The 17,267-nt window shown below is 35.0% G+C and overlaps 1 protein-coding gene across 2 annotated transcripts in view; it reads left to right on the top strand.

Moving 5' to 3' along the window:
- PCDH15 (protocadherin related 15) overlaps positions 1 to 17,267 on the top strand; it is a 613,865-nt gene that overhangs the window by 255,625 nt on the left and 340,973 nt on the right. For both annotated transcript variants that reach the window (XM_045581870.1, XM_045581869.1), the window contains exons 6-8: positions 429 to 548; positions 7,542 to 7,652; positions 16,987 to 17,157. In XM_045581870.1, coding sequence (XP_045437826.1) covers positions 429 to 548; positions 7,542 to 7,652; positions 16,987 to 17,157 — 402 coding nt within the window. The remainder of the gene's footprint in view (positions 1 to 428; positions 549 to 7,541; positions 7,653 to 16,986; positions 17,158 to 17,267) is intronic.

Here is a 17,267-nt window from a genome sequence, read left to right on the forward strand (position 1 = left end):
TTTCATTGAGCTCTCTGAAATTTTTTTTCTTTCAGTTTAAAATAGAGTAACTCACTTGCACATACAGTTTAAATTCTAGCTTGCAGATAGCTTGATGCATTAAGGTGTTTATAAGGAGGAAACACAGATCCACTTTCTCCACGGGGACTAAGACGCTAATGGCCATAAATTGGTCCAAATGTGCTTCAGGCTGAATGTGGGTCTTGTGTTTCTCTGTCCCAATGCGAGGACCGTGATGTTGGTAATTGTGGACTTTAAACGCTCTTATGTAAGGTTTCCTTTGAGTCCCTTTGGGTCTGTGATTGTGGGCAGCTGTCGACTCCTCTTTGTGAATAAAGGACTGTGGGGTTTTTTTTTTGTGCTGGAACAGTTCTGGTGTGCTACTGATGAAGTGAGAACCGACAGATATCCTCTTCTTTTATTTTCAGCTCACCCCCGTTGGCACCACGATATTTACAGGATTTGAAGGAGACAATGGAGCTACAGACATCGATGATGGCCCAAATGGACAGATAGAATATTCGATTCAGTATAATCCTGATGATCCAGTATGTACATACCTGCTTGCAGTGTGACTTGACACTGAGAAATAAAATCAATGCTTACTTCTTGTGATATTTATTATTTACTCTGTTAGCTCTTAGAACTACATTAGTAGCAATAATATAATTAAGTGCTACCTCAAAATTGCATTCTTTTGAATGTGGGCTATGCTTTGGAAAGCTCATTATTTGGTGGTATTTGTAGGGAATCATTTATAGTATGTTTAGGTTTAATATGGCATTTTTACTAAATCTCCATGATGTTTGTGGACTCCTAAGCATTCTAAAGAAATCATTGGACGTGGTATAACCACTGTGATTCATAGGCTTTATGGAACTTACAGAGGAATGCCACTGCTGCCACTTCCCTACCCAGGAAACCTGAGGTGGAGAGGAGGACAGAGCCTCTGGCTATGGGTGTTTTAGGCTGCGAATTTATTTCTTCCAATGATATATTTAACACAGATGAAAGCGGAATTGTTTTTGCTGAGGCTAAAGCTGGTATTGTGCCTGCCATCTTGTCTTCCTCTTTTCCCCAGACAACTTCTCAGAACATCATGGGCTTCCCAAAGCATAGTTTTCTGTTTGTTTGTTTGTTTGTTTGTTTGTTTCCCAAAGCATGGTTTCGTTTTGTTTTGTTTTAAAAATTTTTTATATTTTATTGATTTTTCACAGAGAGGAAGAGAGAGCAATAGATAATTAGAAACATCATTGAGAGAGAATCATAGACGAGCTGCCTCCTGCACACCCCCTACTGGGGATGTGCCTGCAACCAATGTACATACCCTTGACCAGAATCGAACCTGGGACCTTTCAGTCTGCAGGCTGATGCTCTATCCACTGAGCCAAACCAGTGTCGGCCCAAAGCATAGTTTTAAACTCATTTCTTAAATGAGATTTATAAAGGAATGTTTCTTTCCATTAATATTAGGAATATAAAAAGTGGTGAAGATAATATTATATCTTTATTTTTATATCATGTATTTCTAAGGTAAGCTTTAAACAATCAACAGAAATGACTGTGCTTGTTCAGACTAAAAATTCACAAAAGATCTCCATCACAAGTTTATTGTGAGAATTAAGTGAATTGTGAATGAATTTTCTCCTTTTAGTCTCAGAAATCAATCAGTGAATAGTAGTATCTCTCTTGCAAAGGAGAGAGCACATGCTCCTAGGTGAAGTGATTTACCTGGTATCATGCAGCCACTTCTTAGCTATAGAGTCAGGACTCTGATTTGAGAATAGCATGTTTTGTGTTCTAATAAAATAGTTGTGTTAAAATTTTCCCAAACTATGGAGAATGAAAAATGAAAAAAATGAAGGGGAAAAAAAAAAGCCTATGGGCATAGCAGGGTCAAGGGAAGACGGGGAGGGCGTGGAGTGGTTTGTTTTTCTCCTATAAAGTTTGTCTCCACGTGAAACCAAGAGATGGGGAAGTAATGAGAAAGTGACAGAGGACAATAAGGATGAAAGGTTACACAAGAAATGGCATGGAAAAGATCAAAGAAATAGAGGAGAAAAGGGCAAGAGAAACAGATTTTCCTTAAAAGTTACAAACAGGCAGCTGACTGCACATTTTATTTCTAAACCATTTTCTTTACTGTTTAGGTTTTTAAAAGAATTAATTATATGTGTGTGCCATGTTCCTAGCTCACAGTTTATGAAGGCCATTTCCTAATCTTTACTCCTAAAGTTGTATAAATGAACATCCCAGCCAAGTATAGAATGGCCAAACCATATATTTTAGGGCAACATTTATTACATTGCTTTAGGAAAAAAAAAAATACCCAAGGTTTAGCTATAGTGTGAGAAGCTATCTTTTTGAAGTTTTGTGAGGCTGGAATTCCTTGTTGGCTGTGCAGTAATTCCTTCTGAATGCTTTTCCCTCTCAGGGATATGTAGGCTTGGCATAAAATACAATATATACATTTTACTGCCTACAGATTGGACAAGCCAATCAGCCACATGCAGTTTCAAAATTACAATAAGAAAAAGAAAGAAAAATGTCCTTCAGCAAGCTCGTAGTACAGTGGAATACATAAAGACATTCTCTGGGCATGGTTCTAATTCAGTGAGGTAGAATAAGACATCATGCCAGCATTTAACTTAGGATCTAATGGAGGAGAAAACATTAACCCAGTCATGTCCTTACAGAGAGAACCCACCTTTACATCATAGAAACTTGGTGTAAACCTCAGTACCAGTTTTCTCTCTTGTAAGATCTCTGAGAGAGAAATACCTGATGGTATTAATATTCTGCCACGCTTCTATTTTTAGTAATTCTCCTTACATTAACAATGGCATAATATTCATCTACTAACTTCTTAATTTTAAAAAATTGTCTGAACTACAAAAATATTTAACTTAACTGTGGCTACCTCTGGCTTTTGCAATCACAATTGTGATTTCTTTTATATTAATCTTACACTGTAGGATGAACCGTAAAACGTGTAGATTGCTCTATTCTACCTAAAAATCTTAGAGTTTTATTTGTTGTTGTTGTTTTAATATGATACTACATTAATCATTAATGGAAATTACAAATTAGTGACCTGGATTTCAACATTTTGTTTGGCCAGAAATCATTTTAAATAACTTTTGAGCCAATCATGAAATTTCACATTCAAAACTTGATTTCTCTTCTCTCTTAAGAAATAGAAATATGACAATGCTGGTCCTGATTTCCAATAAGACAACAATCAACTAGACTCGTTATTCTGTGTTCTCATGAGGAATGAATTCCCACCACTCAGAAAATATATGTATTGCTGCTTATACTCTAAGGAATTTTATTCATTTACAGAATTGCTTTATCCTTATAGAAATTTGCAGAAGTCACTTCTGCCTTACAGTAATATAAATTATTTAAATCAATTCTTCCCATTACTTTAAACAGAGTTTCTGATAAGAGAAGTCAATAGAAATTTGAATCATGTTTCCCAGTATGGTTTCAAGGTTCTTTTTTAATCTTGAGTGTTTGGCAACTTAACTATGTCATGCCAGATTGTTGTTTTGTTTGCGCATGTGATGTTTTGTTTGTTTTTTATAATTACCTATTTTGAAATAGGTTACTGAGATTCTTTTTTATTTTTCTTTATTGATTAAGATATTACATATGTGTTATTATCCCCACATTGTCCCTCTACCCCCTTGACTCGTGCCCTCACCCTCGGATGTCTGTGTCCATTGGTTAGGGCATACAAGTCCTATGGTTGATCTCTCTCTCATACCCCCGCTGTTCCCTATCTTCCCTCTGAGGTTTAATGGTCTGATCGATGCTTCTTTGTCTCTGGATCTGATTTTGTTCATCAGTTTATTTTGTTCATTATATTCAACAAATGTGTGAGATCATGTGATATTTATCTTTCTCTGACTGGCTTATTTCGCTTAGCATAATGCTCTCCAGATCCATCCATGCTGTTAAAGCTCTGCATTTTTATTTCACCAGTTAAATAAAATATCAGTCATTATTTGTTTATATTTTCAATCCTATTTCCCTAACAGTTTTTCTTCTGAGATGGCAATTACAGGAATGTTAGTCATTTAAATATTTCTCCATTGGTACAGGCTCTGCTCAAATATTTTCAGTAGATTTTAATCACTTATCTGCAACTTTCAATTTTCTATTGATATAGTTAAGGTTACTGTCTTCTCTGTCATCTCCATTCTGTTGTTAAACATATTCAATGTGTGTGTGTGTGTGTGTGTGTGTGTGTGTGTGTGTGTTATTTCAGATAGTATAATATTCAGGTATTGATTTTTCCACATTTTTATAGTTTGTTTTTCTTTGTTGTGCTTTTTCAGCTTTTTATCTACAATGATGATATTATTTTTATATCTCTTAATATAGACATAGTTATGAATAGCTGATTTAAAAGACATTATCTGCTTCTTTGAATATTGGTCTTCCTTGATACTTTCTCCTCTTGAAAAGCGATCACATTTCCTGTTTCATATCAGTTTGGTTTGGACTCTGTCCTGGACATTGTAAATGTTACATTGTGGAGAGACTCTTGGTTTTATTATATTCCTTCAAAAAATTTTTTTGTTTTGTTTGTTTGTTTTATCAGACACTTTGATTGGACTCAAGTTGAAAACTTTCCTGGATGCAGCTCAAATCTCAGTTCAGCATATAATTTTTTCTTAGCTTATCTGAGTGTAGTCTTCTTCATGCAAGTGTGGTTTCAAGATCAAACTAAAGTTTTGGACATGTTTTTAATTGAATTTATTGGATGAGAATCTATAACAATAAAAGCACAATATGCTATTTAGTCTGGACAGCTGAATGATCTTCCAGAAGTGCTTCTGAACGATCTTCCGGATGAAGCTGGGCTTTGAGAGCCAAGGCAAGCCACCTTGGCTTCAAGGCCTAGCCCCTTGCACACATTTTGTGCATTGGGCCTCTGGTTGTTAATAAAATGTTATAGTTGCAGCTGTAAGATTTTGTTTCATCTATATATTGTATTATGTATTCACCATCCAAGTGTCCTTCCATTATCATTTATCTCCCCTTTTAAGGCCTTCTTCCTCCCTTCACCACCTTTCCCTCTGATGATTATCTTACTATTGTCTGTGTCTATGAGTTTGTTTATTTTTTCCCCTTATTCTCTTCACCTTTTCCATTTAGCACCTCAAAATCTCTCTCATCTAACAGCTATCAGTCTTTTCTCCATATCTATGACCCTGTTTCTATTTTGCTTGTTGTTTTATTTGGTTCATTTGATTCCACATATAAGTGAAATGATTTGTCTTTCTCTGACCTGCTTATTTCACTCAACAGAATACTCTTTAGGTTCATCCATGCTAGCGCAAAGGATAAGATTTCCTTTTTATGGCCGAGTAGTAGTCTATTGAATAAATGTACCACAGTCTTTTTAAAAAATATATATATTTTATTGATTTTTTTTTTTTTTTACAGAAAGGAGGGAAGAGGTATAAAGAGTTAGAAACATCAATGAGAGAGAAATATTGATCAGCTGCCTCCTGCACACTCCCTACTGGTTATGTACCCTCAACTAAGGTACATGCTTTTGACCGGAATCAAACCTGGGACCCTTGAGTCCACAGGCCGATGCTCTATTCACTGAGCCAAACCTGTTAGGGCTACAATCCTTTTATCCAAGCATGTACTGAAGAGCACTTTGGCTGCTACCAAATCATTGTTATAATGAGCATAGGGGTACATATATTTTTTTGAATCAATGATTTTGGTTTCTTCAGATAGATTCCCAGAAGTGGAATCACTGGGTCTTAAGACAGTTCTATTTTGAATTTTTTAAGGAGAGTCTATACTGTTTCCACATTGTATTCACCAATCTACATTCCCACAGACAGAGCACAAGGGTTTGGTTCTTTTCTCCACATCCTCTCCAACACTTGTTTGTTCATTTATTGATGATAACCATTCTGATAGGTTGAGGTGATATCTCATTGTGTTTTTACTTTGCATTTCTTTGATGATTGGTGACATTGAGCATCTTTTAATATATCTAAGGATCATTTATATTTTCTCTTTGGAGAAGTGTCTATTCAGGTCCTTTGCCCATTTTTAATTGTTTTTTTGTTTGTTGGTTTTTGTTTATCATTATTATTATTATTATTATTATTATTATTTTGGTGTTGAGTCTTATAAGAACTTTATTGATTTTGGATATTAACCCATTATCAGATGTGTTATTGGTGAGTATGTTCTTCCATTCAGTGAGTTGTCTTTTTATTTGTTGATGTTTTCCTTTGCTTGTCAATTTTTTCTTTTTATTTTTAAATAGTCCCATTTGTTTAATTTTTGTTTGTTTTCCTTGCCTGAGAAGACATGTCAGGAAAAATATTGCTACTAGAAATGTCCAAGATTTTACTGCACTTGTTTTCTTCAAGAATTTTTATGGTTTCCAATCTGGCATTTAAGTGTGTAACCATTTTGAGTTTATTCTTGTTTATGGTGTAAAGAAGGTGGTCTAATTTCATTTTTTATACATTTATCTGTCCAATTTTCTCAATACTATTTACTGAATAGGCTCTCTTTACCCCATTTTATGTTCTTCTTTGTTAAATGTTAATTGACCATAAAAGTATAAGTTTATTTCTCGACTCTCTATTCTGTTCCATTGATCTATGTGTCTGATTTTATGCCAGTACCATGCTGTTTTGATTATTATGGCCTTGCAGTATAGTTTGATATCAGGTAACATGGTTCCTCTAACTTTTTACTTCTTTCTCAAGATTGCTGTGGCTATTCATATTTGGACTATGCAATACTCCATTGACATTGTGATAGAGAGACCATTTTATCAATCTTCTAAATGGCATTAAAACACAGAGTGATGTAAGGAATTTTTTTATGGATAAGAGACTGATCTTATATGTTATATTCTTTTGAGGTGTGAATACATTGTCTTACACTGAGGGAAAGAATACTGGAAATTGCCCTTAGGATATGCACGTTACCTGGAAAAAAAACTCAATCCCTGACAGGGTAGGAGATTTAAATAATGATCAGAGTTCCCAGGTATGAATAAAAAGTAAAACCATAACGTAGATGATTTTTCACAAAAATAGTGTTTCAATTTAATAGCTGGATTTAATACTTGAAAAAGTTTAGAATACAGAATGGACACCGATGTTGAAAGTGATATTATGTAGAATAACTGGAATATTTCAGCCCTTTGTTGATAAAACAAGTGCTGAAAGGGTAACATAATAACAGGGAAATTTTTCATATAGTATTGACTTTGATTTAGAAATAAACTAAAAATATTTTTTAAACTCTCACAAAGAACAGGATTCCTGGTTAACATTATCAGAGGACTTTGATAAAACCTACTGATCAAAATGAAAATTTTGAGAAATAAGAATAGCAAATCTGAAGTGTATACTCACATTCTATTTTCAAGGAATAAGCATGCTCTCTGTAACTTTTAAGGATACTAAATTACACTATCAAAATCCCTAATTCATTGTATATTCAAATTATTTTGAATCTTTGTCTTCACTTATTTTCAGACATCCAATGACACCTTTGAAATTCCCCTCATGTTGACTGGAAATGTTCTGTTAAGGAAAAGGCTCAACTATGAAGATAAAACACGCTACTATGTCATCATTCAAGCTAATGTGAGTATTCAGTTTCTCTTACTATTCTCCTATGAACTTATGAAGTAAATAAGTTGTTCAAAATGTCTAAGTTCTCTGACAGTACTCAGTATAGTTTGCACTTCCTCCTTTGGAAAATAAAGTAGCGTTGGCCTCAGTGTAATTTGTATAAATATTCTTCTACCTGGCAAATGGGATGGAATAGGGGATGAAGATTATTTCCACTCACTGTAAACTTTACTCTCTGAACCACTTGTACTCCCTGCTCTTCAGTGATTGGTGTTTAGCTCATACTGAAGTATTTCTCAAAGCAGGAACCACCAAACAATTTAAGCCAAATCACCATGAGAGAATATTAAAAATGTAGATTTCTTGAACCAACCTCAGTATCTCTAAATGAAAATTTCAGAGGCTAGAAATGCATATTTTTAATATATATTTTATTGATTCTTTACAGAGAGGAAGGGAGAGGGATAGAAACATAGAAACATCAATGAGAGAGAAACAATCAACTGCCTTCTACTTACCTCCTTACTGGGGATGTGCCCGCATCCAAGATACATGCCCTTGACCAGAATTGAACCTGGGACCTTTCAGTCTGCAGACCAATGCTCTATCCACTGAGCTAAACCAGTTAGGGCTAGAAATGCATTTTTTATTAGTTTCGCAGGGGACTCCAAAGTACACTAAAAGTAGAAAACTACTTTTCTTTTTTTTCATATTGGTAATCTTTTTCCTCATGGCTATCATCCTATATAATAAAGAGGTAATATGCAAATTGATCATCACTCCAATACACAAGATAGCCACCCCCATGTGGTCAAATATGACTACCTCCATGTGGACACAAGATGACAGCCACAAGATGGCCTGCAGGGGAGGGCAGTTGTACGTGATCAGGCTAGAAGGGAAGGATCAGTTGGGAGAGACCAGGCCTTCAAGAGAGCACAGTTGTGGGTAATCAGGCCTGCAGGGAGGGCAGTTGTGTGTGACCAGGCCTGCCAGGGAGGACAGTTGGGGGTAACCAGGCCTGCAAAGGAGGGCAGCTGGGTGAGGGGACCAAGCCTGCAGGATAGTGCAGTTGGAGAGGACCAGACCTGAAGGGAAGGGCAGTTAGGGGCATCCAGGCCAGCAGGGGAGGGCAGTTAAGGGCAATTGGGCTTACAGGGGAGCAGTTAGGCATTGATCAAGCTGGCAGGGGAGTGGTTAGGATGTCATCAGACTGGCAGACAGAAGTGGTTATGGGTAGGCAGGTAGGCAGGAAGGCAAGTGATTGGGAGCCAGCAGTCCTGGATTGTGAGAATGATGTTAGATTTCCCATTTAGGATCAGGCCTAAACAGGTAGTTGGACATCTCTTGAGGGGTGACAGGTTGGAAAAGGTGAAGGCTGGGATGAGGAAAACCCTCCCATGCATGTATTTTATAAACCAGACCTGTAGTTTATTGTATAGCTGTTCACTAAATATTAGCTACAATGACCATAACCATCGTATGTGGACAGTAGTAACAGAAAGCCTGAAAAATAGTTGCTTATATAATTTAACATTTATTATTAATATTATTATTATTTTAATAAAAGCTGTGTCTCATGCCTCTGTGTGACTGATCAAGTATATAAAGATTTTAGTTCCTTCTATCCTAAAGTTTTCCCCTTCCCCTGAAATTTAGTTATGTTTCCAATGCCTTGTCTGCTGGTGCTTATGAATATTATACCTATTAGCAAAACTGAGTGTAAGCAAGTGGAAAGAGTGCTAAATATTTTTTAAAGGTTGATTATGTCTCCTTTTATTTCAGAGGACACTGGGATAGTGTCCTCTCAACTTCCCCTCATAGACCATTATCACATGAGCAGGCACAGCAGAAAGGAAAGTTGAGAAAGTCTATCTGTGGTTAATGGGGTAGAGATATTTAACTCTGGATGACAACAACTATGGTTCATCTTCCGGAGCTGGGCACATTGATAACCTAGAAAAATAATGTTGGCACTAAGAAGAATGCATTTTAGGAATAAAAACTAACAAGACTGACCACAGATAGCTTTAAATATTAAAAAATAAAATAAAAAAAGCCCCATAACAAGTGGCAGGGATATTCTGAAAAGGTAGTGAGCCTTCAAAGCCATCGTGTGTCTTTAAGGACCCATATATATACATTATATATAATATGTGTGTGTGTGTGTGTGTGTTTCTGTAGATAGAAATCAAAATTTTAAAGTCAAACTTTTAGACTTTCATTGAAAATTCTTATGGGTTGTTTTGTTTGTTTTCAATTCATTGTGGATTGTGTTGATGTCAAGTGGAAGAAACAAGAGTAAAAACTATTGACACAGGAAAAAGTAAAATCTATAAGATCTCAATACTGCTCCCATAACAATGAATTTTAAAAAAAATTTTCTATGTAAAGGAATATATGAACAAAAGATATAATTTCCCTTTCTGACTCAATATCTCTAATATAATTCACACAAAAATTCAGCATGCTATGGCATGTATTTGAAAGCTAGTTTGTATTGTGCTCATTAAAATGAACTAATTTTATTTTATAAAGAAATGTAAGCTAACAAAAATCTGAATTGCTGTCTAAACTTAAATATTTATAAAGCCATCTGGAATAATTTGTATTCAATTTACTAGACTACTCATAACTAGGGAGAGAGTGATAAGTTTTTAATGTGTCAGGAATGAAATTATGAAATTGATGTATATACATGAATCATTGAAAGTAAGGAATGGAATTAATGAGAAGTTCGGAGATTTTTTTCAACTAAGAAAAGAAATTTTATATAATTTTAAAGCATACAGTATTAAATGTGAACAGAAGCTATAGAACATTATAACTTTGGGGTATTTTAAAAGTTTTCAGAATTATATACTAATGTTAGAGAGAGGAAGAGGTAGAAACATCAATGATGAGAGAGAAGTATTGATCAGCTGCCTCCTGCACACCCCTTACTGGGGATGTATCAGCCAGATGCTCAGGTATCTGCACTGACTTCAGATCTAACTGTGATTTCCAGGTTCATGGGTTGATGCTCCACCATTGAAACACAAGAGCATCATAGAATTATATATTATTTAAAGTTGTAGAACATACTGAAATTAGTATCTATTACAATTTATTCAACTATACTTAAATTCTGTTTGTTTGTTTTTGCATTTGGATATGGAATTAAGAGTTCCCTCATGACTATTATGAAAGGCAATAAGTGAAGCTTAGTGTTAAAAGCATTAACTCTAGAACCAGCTCTGCCATTTACTAGTTGTCTGACTTCAGGGATACTTTGACTGTCAGTTTCCTAACTAAAATGAGGATATTAATGAAACATGCCACATAGGGTTCTTGTCAGAATTATTATGTTAGCAAACAAAAATGAACTTAGATTAATGCTTAGAATATATTCTGAGATCATTACAGTATAACATAACCACTATAGTTCTTCTAATTTACTGTTTAAAATGGGTAATTTAAAAATAGAATAACTATGAATATTTATATGAATATATATATATATATTTACTTTTAATGTGAGTAGGTAAGATATTGTTTTCCAGTGTTGCAATTTATCACAGTCCCACAAATTATAAAGAAGACTGTCCATAGTCTCTACTTTTTTGCTATATAATTTACTGAAGACAGTGGGCTATTAGAGCTGAAAAGCTGGCTCCTACTTGCTTGAGGGTCAATTGTTTGTACTTCTTCCTAACTCTGAGTTCACTGACCTCACATTTGTGGTCATAGTGGAAGAATTTACAATATTGTAAGTGGCAGATACTATAAATCAGTGTTTCTTATCTCAGAGAGCTGGTTGTTAAACATATGCTAGTTTGTATATACCAGTATCTATATAGTTTAATTTTTGTGTTTGTATGGATAATGATATCATATATGGAAAATTATCTTTCTTATCTGTACTAATAAAAGGGTAATATGCTAATTAGACCGGACATCCTTCCAGACAAAGCCATGGTGTCAGGGCTGGGACAGAGGTGGTTAGGGGTGATCAGGTCGGCAGGGAAGGGCAGTTAGGGATGATCAGGCAGGCAGGCAGACTAGCAGTTAGGAGCCAGAGGTCCAGGACTGTGAGGGGAATCCAGGATTGGAGAGAGTGCTGGCCAGGCTGAGGGACACCTCTCCTTCTTGATCATGAATTTTGTGCACCAGGCCTCTAGTTCTTTTATATTTTTATTACTTTATTGGTAGTATGTAAATCAATCTATAAACTAAATGATGTACATTAAAAACCTCTGCAAGTTGCCTAGTTGGTATGGCTCAGTGGTTGAGAGTTGACCCATGAGACAAGAGATCACAGTTTGGATTCTGAGTCGGGGTACATGTCCAGCTTCTAGGCTCCATTGCCAGTGTGGGGTGTGCAAGAGGCAGCCAATCTAAGTGTCTCACTTATCAATGTTTCTATCTACCCCTCTCTCTTTCTCTCTTTCTCAAATCAATATGGATTTTTTTTTTCTTAAATATATTTTTATTGATTTCAGAAAGGAAAGGCTATGGAGAGAGAGACAGAAACATCAGTGATGAGAGAGAATCATTGATCAGCTGCCTCCTGCAAACCCCACACAAGGAGATTGAGCCTGCAGCCAGACATTTGCCTCACTGGTAATTGAACCACTACCTCCAGGTTCATAGGTCAATGCTCAACAATTGAGCCAAGCTGGCTGAGCAAGAACATATTTTTAAAATAAAAATAAACAAAACCCCTGCAAGTTATAAGGAAAGTTGAAATCTGAACTATATATTTTGACTTTAAAGTAGATGGTATCTAAGAGGCTAGAGGTCTGATGAGAAATACTGAACATTACTCAGCGTTGGCCTGGCTCTGTTTATGGTACAAATATTTGATTGGTTTGCAAAGAGAACCATTAAAATTTTGTGGGAAGTTCTTTTTATCCATGTGAACATGTTATATTCTTGAATATGTTAGAAGAGTTTTGGTTGGCCCACATTAAAAAAAATACGTCACTTGTTTTTTTGATAGTATTTATAGCATTATCACCCACACTTTTCATTTTCCATATGAATATCAAATGAATGAATGATTAGTTATAGAGAAAAGAAGAAGAAAAAATCCCAGAAAGGAATTTCAGAGAAGTATAAAAATCAATGGGGTTTTCTTTTATTGAAATTTCCAATACATTCTATTATCACAGATTCTAATTTTTATGTTATCCTAAGTCACAAAGGAATCAAACTCATCTCTATACATAGATTTTCTTACAAGCTACTGTCTTTTGTATTACTTGAATTCTGAGGAAAATACTAAGGGCTGTTTACTCAAGAGCTCTTAAATAATTTTCAGGATTATTTAGAATCATAACAAGAATGATTTTTTGAGTTATCTTATTAATAGCATGATCTTTATTTTAACAAATCTGGAGAATAAACACTAGCTGTTTTTAATAAAAAATATAATTTATAAAAATATAGAACTACTATTTAGTTTTTAGCTGTAATTTCTCCTAATGGCTAAGCATATATTTTAAAGTATGTGAAATGTAGAAGCAGAAACCATTTACCTCATCCCCTTCTAGCTTTTTTGGGCTGGTCTAATAAGATATATTAAGAGGAAAACAAAATAATTTTACCAGTCTATGTACATGAGCTCCGTAAAAAAACTATAAGACTAAAAGAAACAACTTTTATAACTTTAGACAAGGAAACAGTAAATTTGTAAAGAACTGGCAAAACAAATGGATTAGGATTTAGAGTAATAAATTAGTGCGGATTAACAATGTTTGTTTAGAGCCATCTGGGTCCTAAAATCTCTATTCCTGGTGATAAGGATGCTTTCTATGATCCTAGTATGGGTCGGTTACTTTTCATATGAAAGTTTATTTTCTACATTCAGGAGTACAAAGGAGGGTCAAAGTGTTGTTCTTGTACCAGCTGTTTCATATGTAATGTTAACTCAAAATAAATAGTGCCCCAAATGGCATATGTCAGCTCTCCTTCACAACACATTGCAATTATGTGGGCTTAGATATAAAATAATTTTTATACTTTTAGATTCAAACTATGTAAACAACTTTTCAGAAGTAACCCCCACCCTGACCTGTCTACTGCAAACGGATGGAAGAACTGCTCATTTTACTCCCATATTTTGGAGCCCTTCCCATTTCTTGGGCATAGTCTTGGGGAGGGGAGCTGAAATAGAAAGGGGGCATTTAATGGTTTACTCCTTATAAAATGTTCAAGTAATGAAGATAGGTGAACGTGTGGACACAAAAACTATGATGCTATCCTGTATGTATACTTTATTTTAGATAGGCAAATGTTTCAAATAAAAATATAATTTCAAGAAGAGAAGAAAAAGAAAAAGAAAAAAGGAATACTTTTAAAGTGACTTAGACCAAGGCAATCTTATTACAGCTGTTTTTCTTTCTGAATATAGAAATTTAACAGAATCATGTTGCTAGGATAAGTTTTAAATTTTCAGTCAGTGATATGCCATCTATCATTGGTGAGCAGAAGCAAGACAAACACCTCTGAGATCTTGGTTAACCGAGGTAGGGTCAAAAGACACAGGGCAACTCCAAATATGTTGCTTTTTTTTTTTTCCTTTCCCAACTGCAAATACCTGATAAGGCAATGAAAGAATCTTTAAAATATGTATCTATGAGTAAGGTTTGGTGAATGCTTCTAGCCATTTTATTAAATTATGAACTAGTTGAGTTCTGAGTATTTAAATGTTAGATGGCTCTTTATTTCAAGTTTTCTATGACATTGCCTCAAAACTAAAATCCAAACTTTGACATGTTTACCTCAGACTCATTTTAAAACCAGGTCGCCCAAAATTTCATAGTATTTGTTAGAGTCCACATCTTTCTGGCCCCATTCAATACAATCAATATTAAACGTAATATACTTCTAAATATAGAGCAGGCACTGATTGAGTTAGAAACAATCATTTATCTCTAGTTTGATTACAGATTAGTGGGTACTTAAACTATTTTTCAGAAATCCTTTCACTTGAGATGAAGGAATTGACATATATTCATCTGAGAGTTAGAGGTCTTATCACCTTTATATGATCACAGTTGAAATACTTTTAGTTTTATAAAAATGTGCTTTGTAAAAAAGAGTGGATTGTGACAATGATTTAGTTATCTCTGAGCTATTTTTTAAATATATATCTTTATTGATTTTACAGAGGAAGGAGAGAGGTAGAACCATCAATGATGAGAATCATCCATCGACTGTCTCTTGCATGTCCCCTACTGGGAATTGAGCCCACAATAGATTATCTGGCCTTTTCTTTTTCCACTCCCACCCCCTGCCACTTAAAAACTCACATTTTATAAATCAACACTTTGTAAGAAGTATATTTTTCCAGTATGCAATAAAAATCTACATTATGTATGTTGTTAAATGCATACTCTCTGTTATGCATTTGCATCTGTTTTATAGCATAGTGACAATGAACCCCAGACTAGAGAATAGTGAAAGATTTGTACCTAACAGAGTAAAAATAAAAATAAAAATAAAAAAAAAACACCTTAGGAAACATTCCACTTTGTTGATTACAGTGACTTGGTGATGACACGTAAGGTGTACATTGCAGGGCTGAATAGCATGCAAATATAGAAACGCTGCCTCTGGGATATTAAAACAGTCTTGCCACATTCAAGGTCATATATAATGTTACTTGTTTAATACTTATTTTCTTAAGTTGAGATCGATTCAGTCTTTTGTATAAGTTTAAGTTCATCCTAAGTAATCATAATTTTAAAATGGGACATTTGATGAACCAGATATATTTGCCAAAATGTAAAAGAAACCCATGGGTTTATGTTAAGTGAATATTTTTCTATATATACTCAAACATTTAAACTCACACATTTAAAGTATAATTTTAAGAAATTAAGAAAATTTAAACATAGTGGACTACATCAAACTAAAATGTTTTTGCACAGAAAAGGAAACCATCAACAAGACAACCCACCGAATGGGAGAAGATATTTGCAAACCATACATATCTTCTTAGCAATTGTAACTTTTTAGAGTTCCTAGTAATGGAGAAACAAAATAAAACAGGTTTCATTTAGATATTTGGAATACTAGGTTATTATTTTGTTGTTGTTGTTGTTGTTGTTGTTGTTGTTGTTGATCCTCACCAGAGGATACTTTTCCCATTGATTTTTAAAGAGTCTGGAAAGACGGATTGAGGGAGGGCAGAGAGAGAAAACCATCTACATGAGAGAGATCCATGGATTGGTTGCCTCCTGCACATGCCCCCGCCAGGGCCAGAGATGAAACCTCCAACCCAGGTACTTGCCTTTGACAGGGAATTGAACTCAGGACCTTTTTGGTACTAGGGCCAATGCTCTATCCACTGAGCCACACCAACCAAAGTACACAATTATTTTAATGATGTCAGCAGACTAGATGGAGATAAAAATGCTCTCACAAAACTTTATAACAGAACAAATTGTGTGACACATGCAAAGTATTTCTTTAATAAGAGTACAGCAGACCTCTTCTCACTTAATGTTTTTAAGACATTAAGTGAGAAGAGCAAAGGTTTTATTTTATTTTCTTCCCTTTATTTTCCTCTTCATTTTTGTTTAATGAGGTATGTTCTTAAAATAACCCAAATTTATCTAATAAACCTAAATTGCTTAAAACATAAAAAGAAGTTGGGTTGGAAAATCAAAGATCATCTTTATTTGCTAATTGGTCTTCTCAAAGAAGAAGAAGAAAACTTTATTGTATCTTTCTAATGGGAGGTAGTTCCGCAATTTGGAGCAAGCCTCCTCTGGAAGTTATGCTCCCAGCCTCCCACAGTGACTGAGATATAGAAGCTCTATCTTCCTTGATGATTATATTTTAAAGAGAAGAGTCTTGGATCATAAAAACTGGCAAAAGTGCGAGCTGGGATGAACCATTGGGTGCATATAGCTTTTTGAATTAACGTTTTAATTTTCTTCTGATAAATAGCCAGCCAGAAGTAGAACTAATAGTTGGGTTCTGTTATATTTCTATTTTTATTTTTTTTAATCTTTATAATAAAATTATAATAACTATACTGTGAAAGATGGTTGCTAGACTTGTTATCATGGTGATTATAACATATATAAACATGGAATCATGTAACTGAAACTGAAATAAAATTGTATGTCAACTATACTTCAAGAAAAATTGAGCAGGGAGAAGATTCACATTTCCAAGGGGCAGAGAAAATTTTTCAATTGCAAGTTTTCTAAAGTAAATGCTCTGGGAAAACAGAGGTCAGGTGACTGTCATCAGAAGCACTTATCCAGAGTTTAGCCAAAGTTAGGGAAGCATTAGTCCATTGTGTTGTTTGGTTGTTTGCTTTTCTTGTTGATTTTTTTCTCTCTCACAGGATCGGGCACAGAATCTGAATGAAAGGCGAACCACCACCACCACCCTCACAGTGGATGTTCTGGACGGAGATGACTTGGGTCCGATGTTTCTTCCCTGTGTCCTGGTGCCAAACACTCGAGATTGCCGTCCACTCCACTATCAAGCTGCCATACCTGAGCTGAGAACCCCGGTAAGTACACTGTCTTCTCTCCTTCCTCACGTTCACCTCTGTGACCCCAGTGTGATTCTGATCAAGTGTTTTTCAGACATTAAGTGAGAAGTGCAGACTTCGCTCTGAGG

The sequence above is a fragment of the Pipistrellus kuhlii genome, unplaced genomic scaffold, assembly GCF_014108245.1.
Source record: "Pipistrellus kuhlii isolate mPipKuh1 unplaced genomic scaffold, mPipKuh1.p scaffold_m20_p_15, whole genome shotgun sequence".
Classification (NCBI taxonomy): domain Eukaryota; kingdom Metazoa; phylum Chordata; class Mammalia; order Chiroptera; family Vespertilionidae; genus Pipistrellus; species Pipistrellus kuhlii.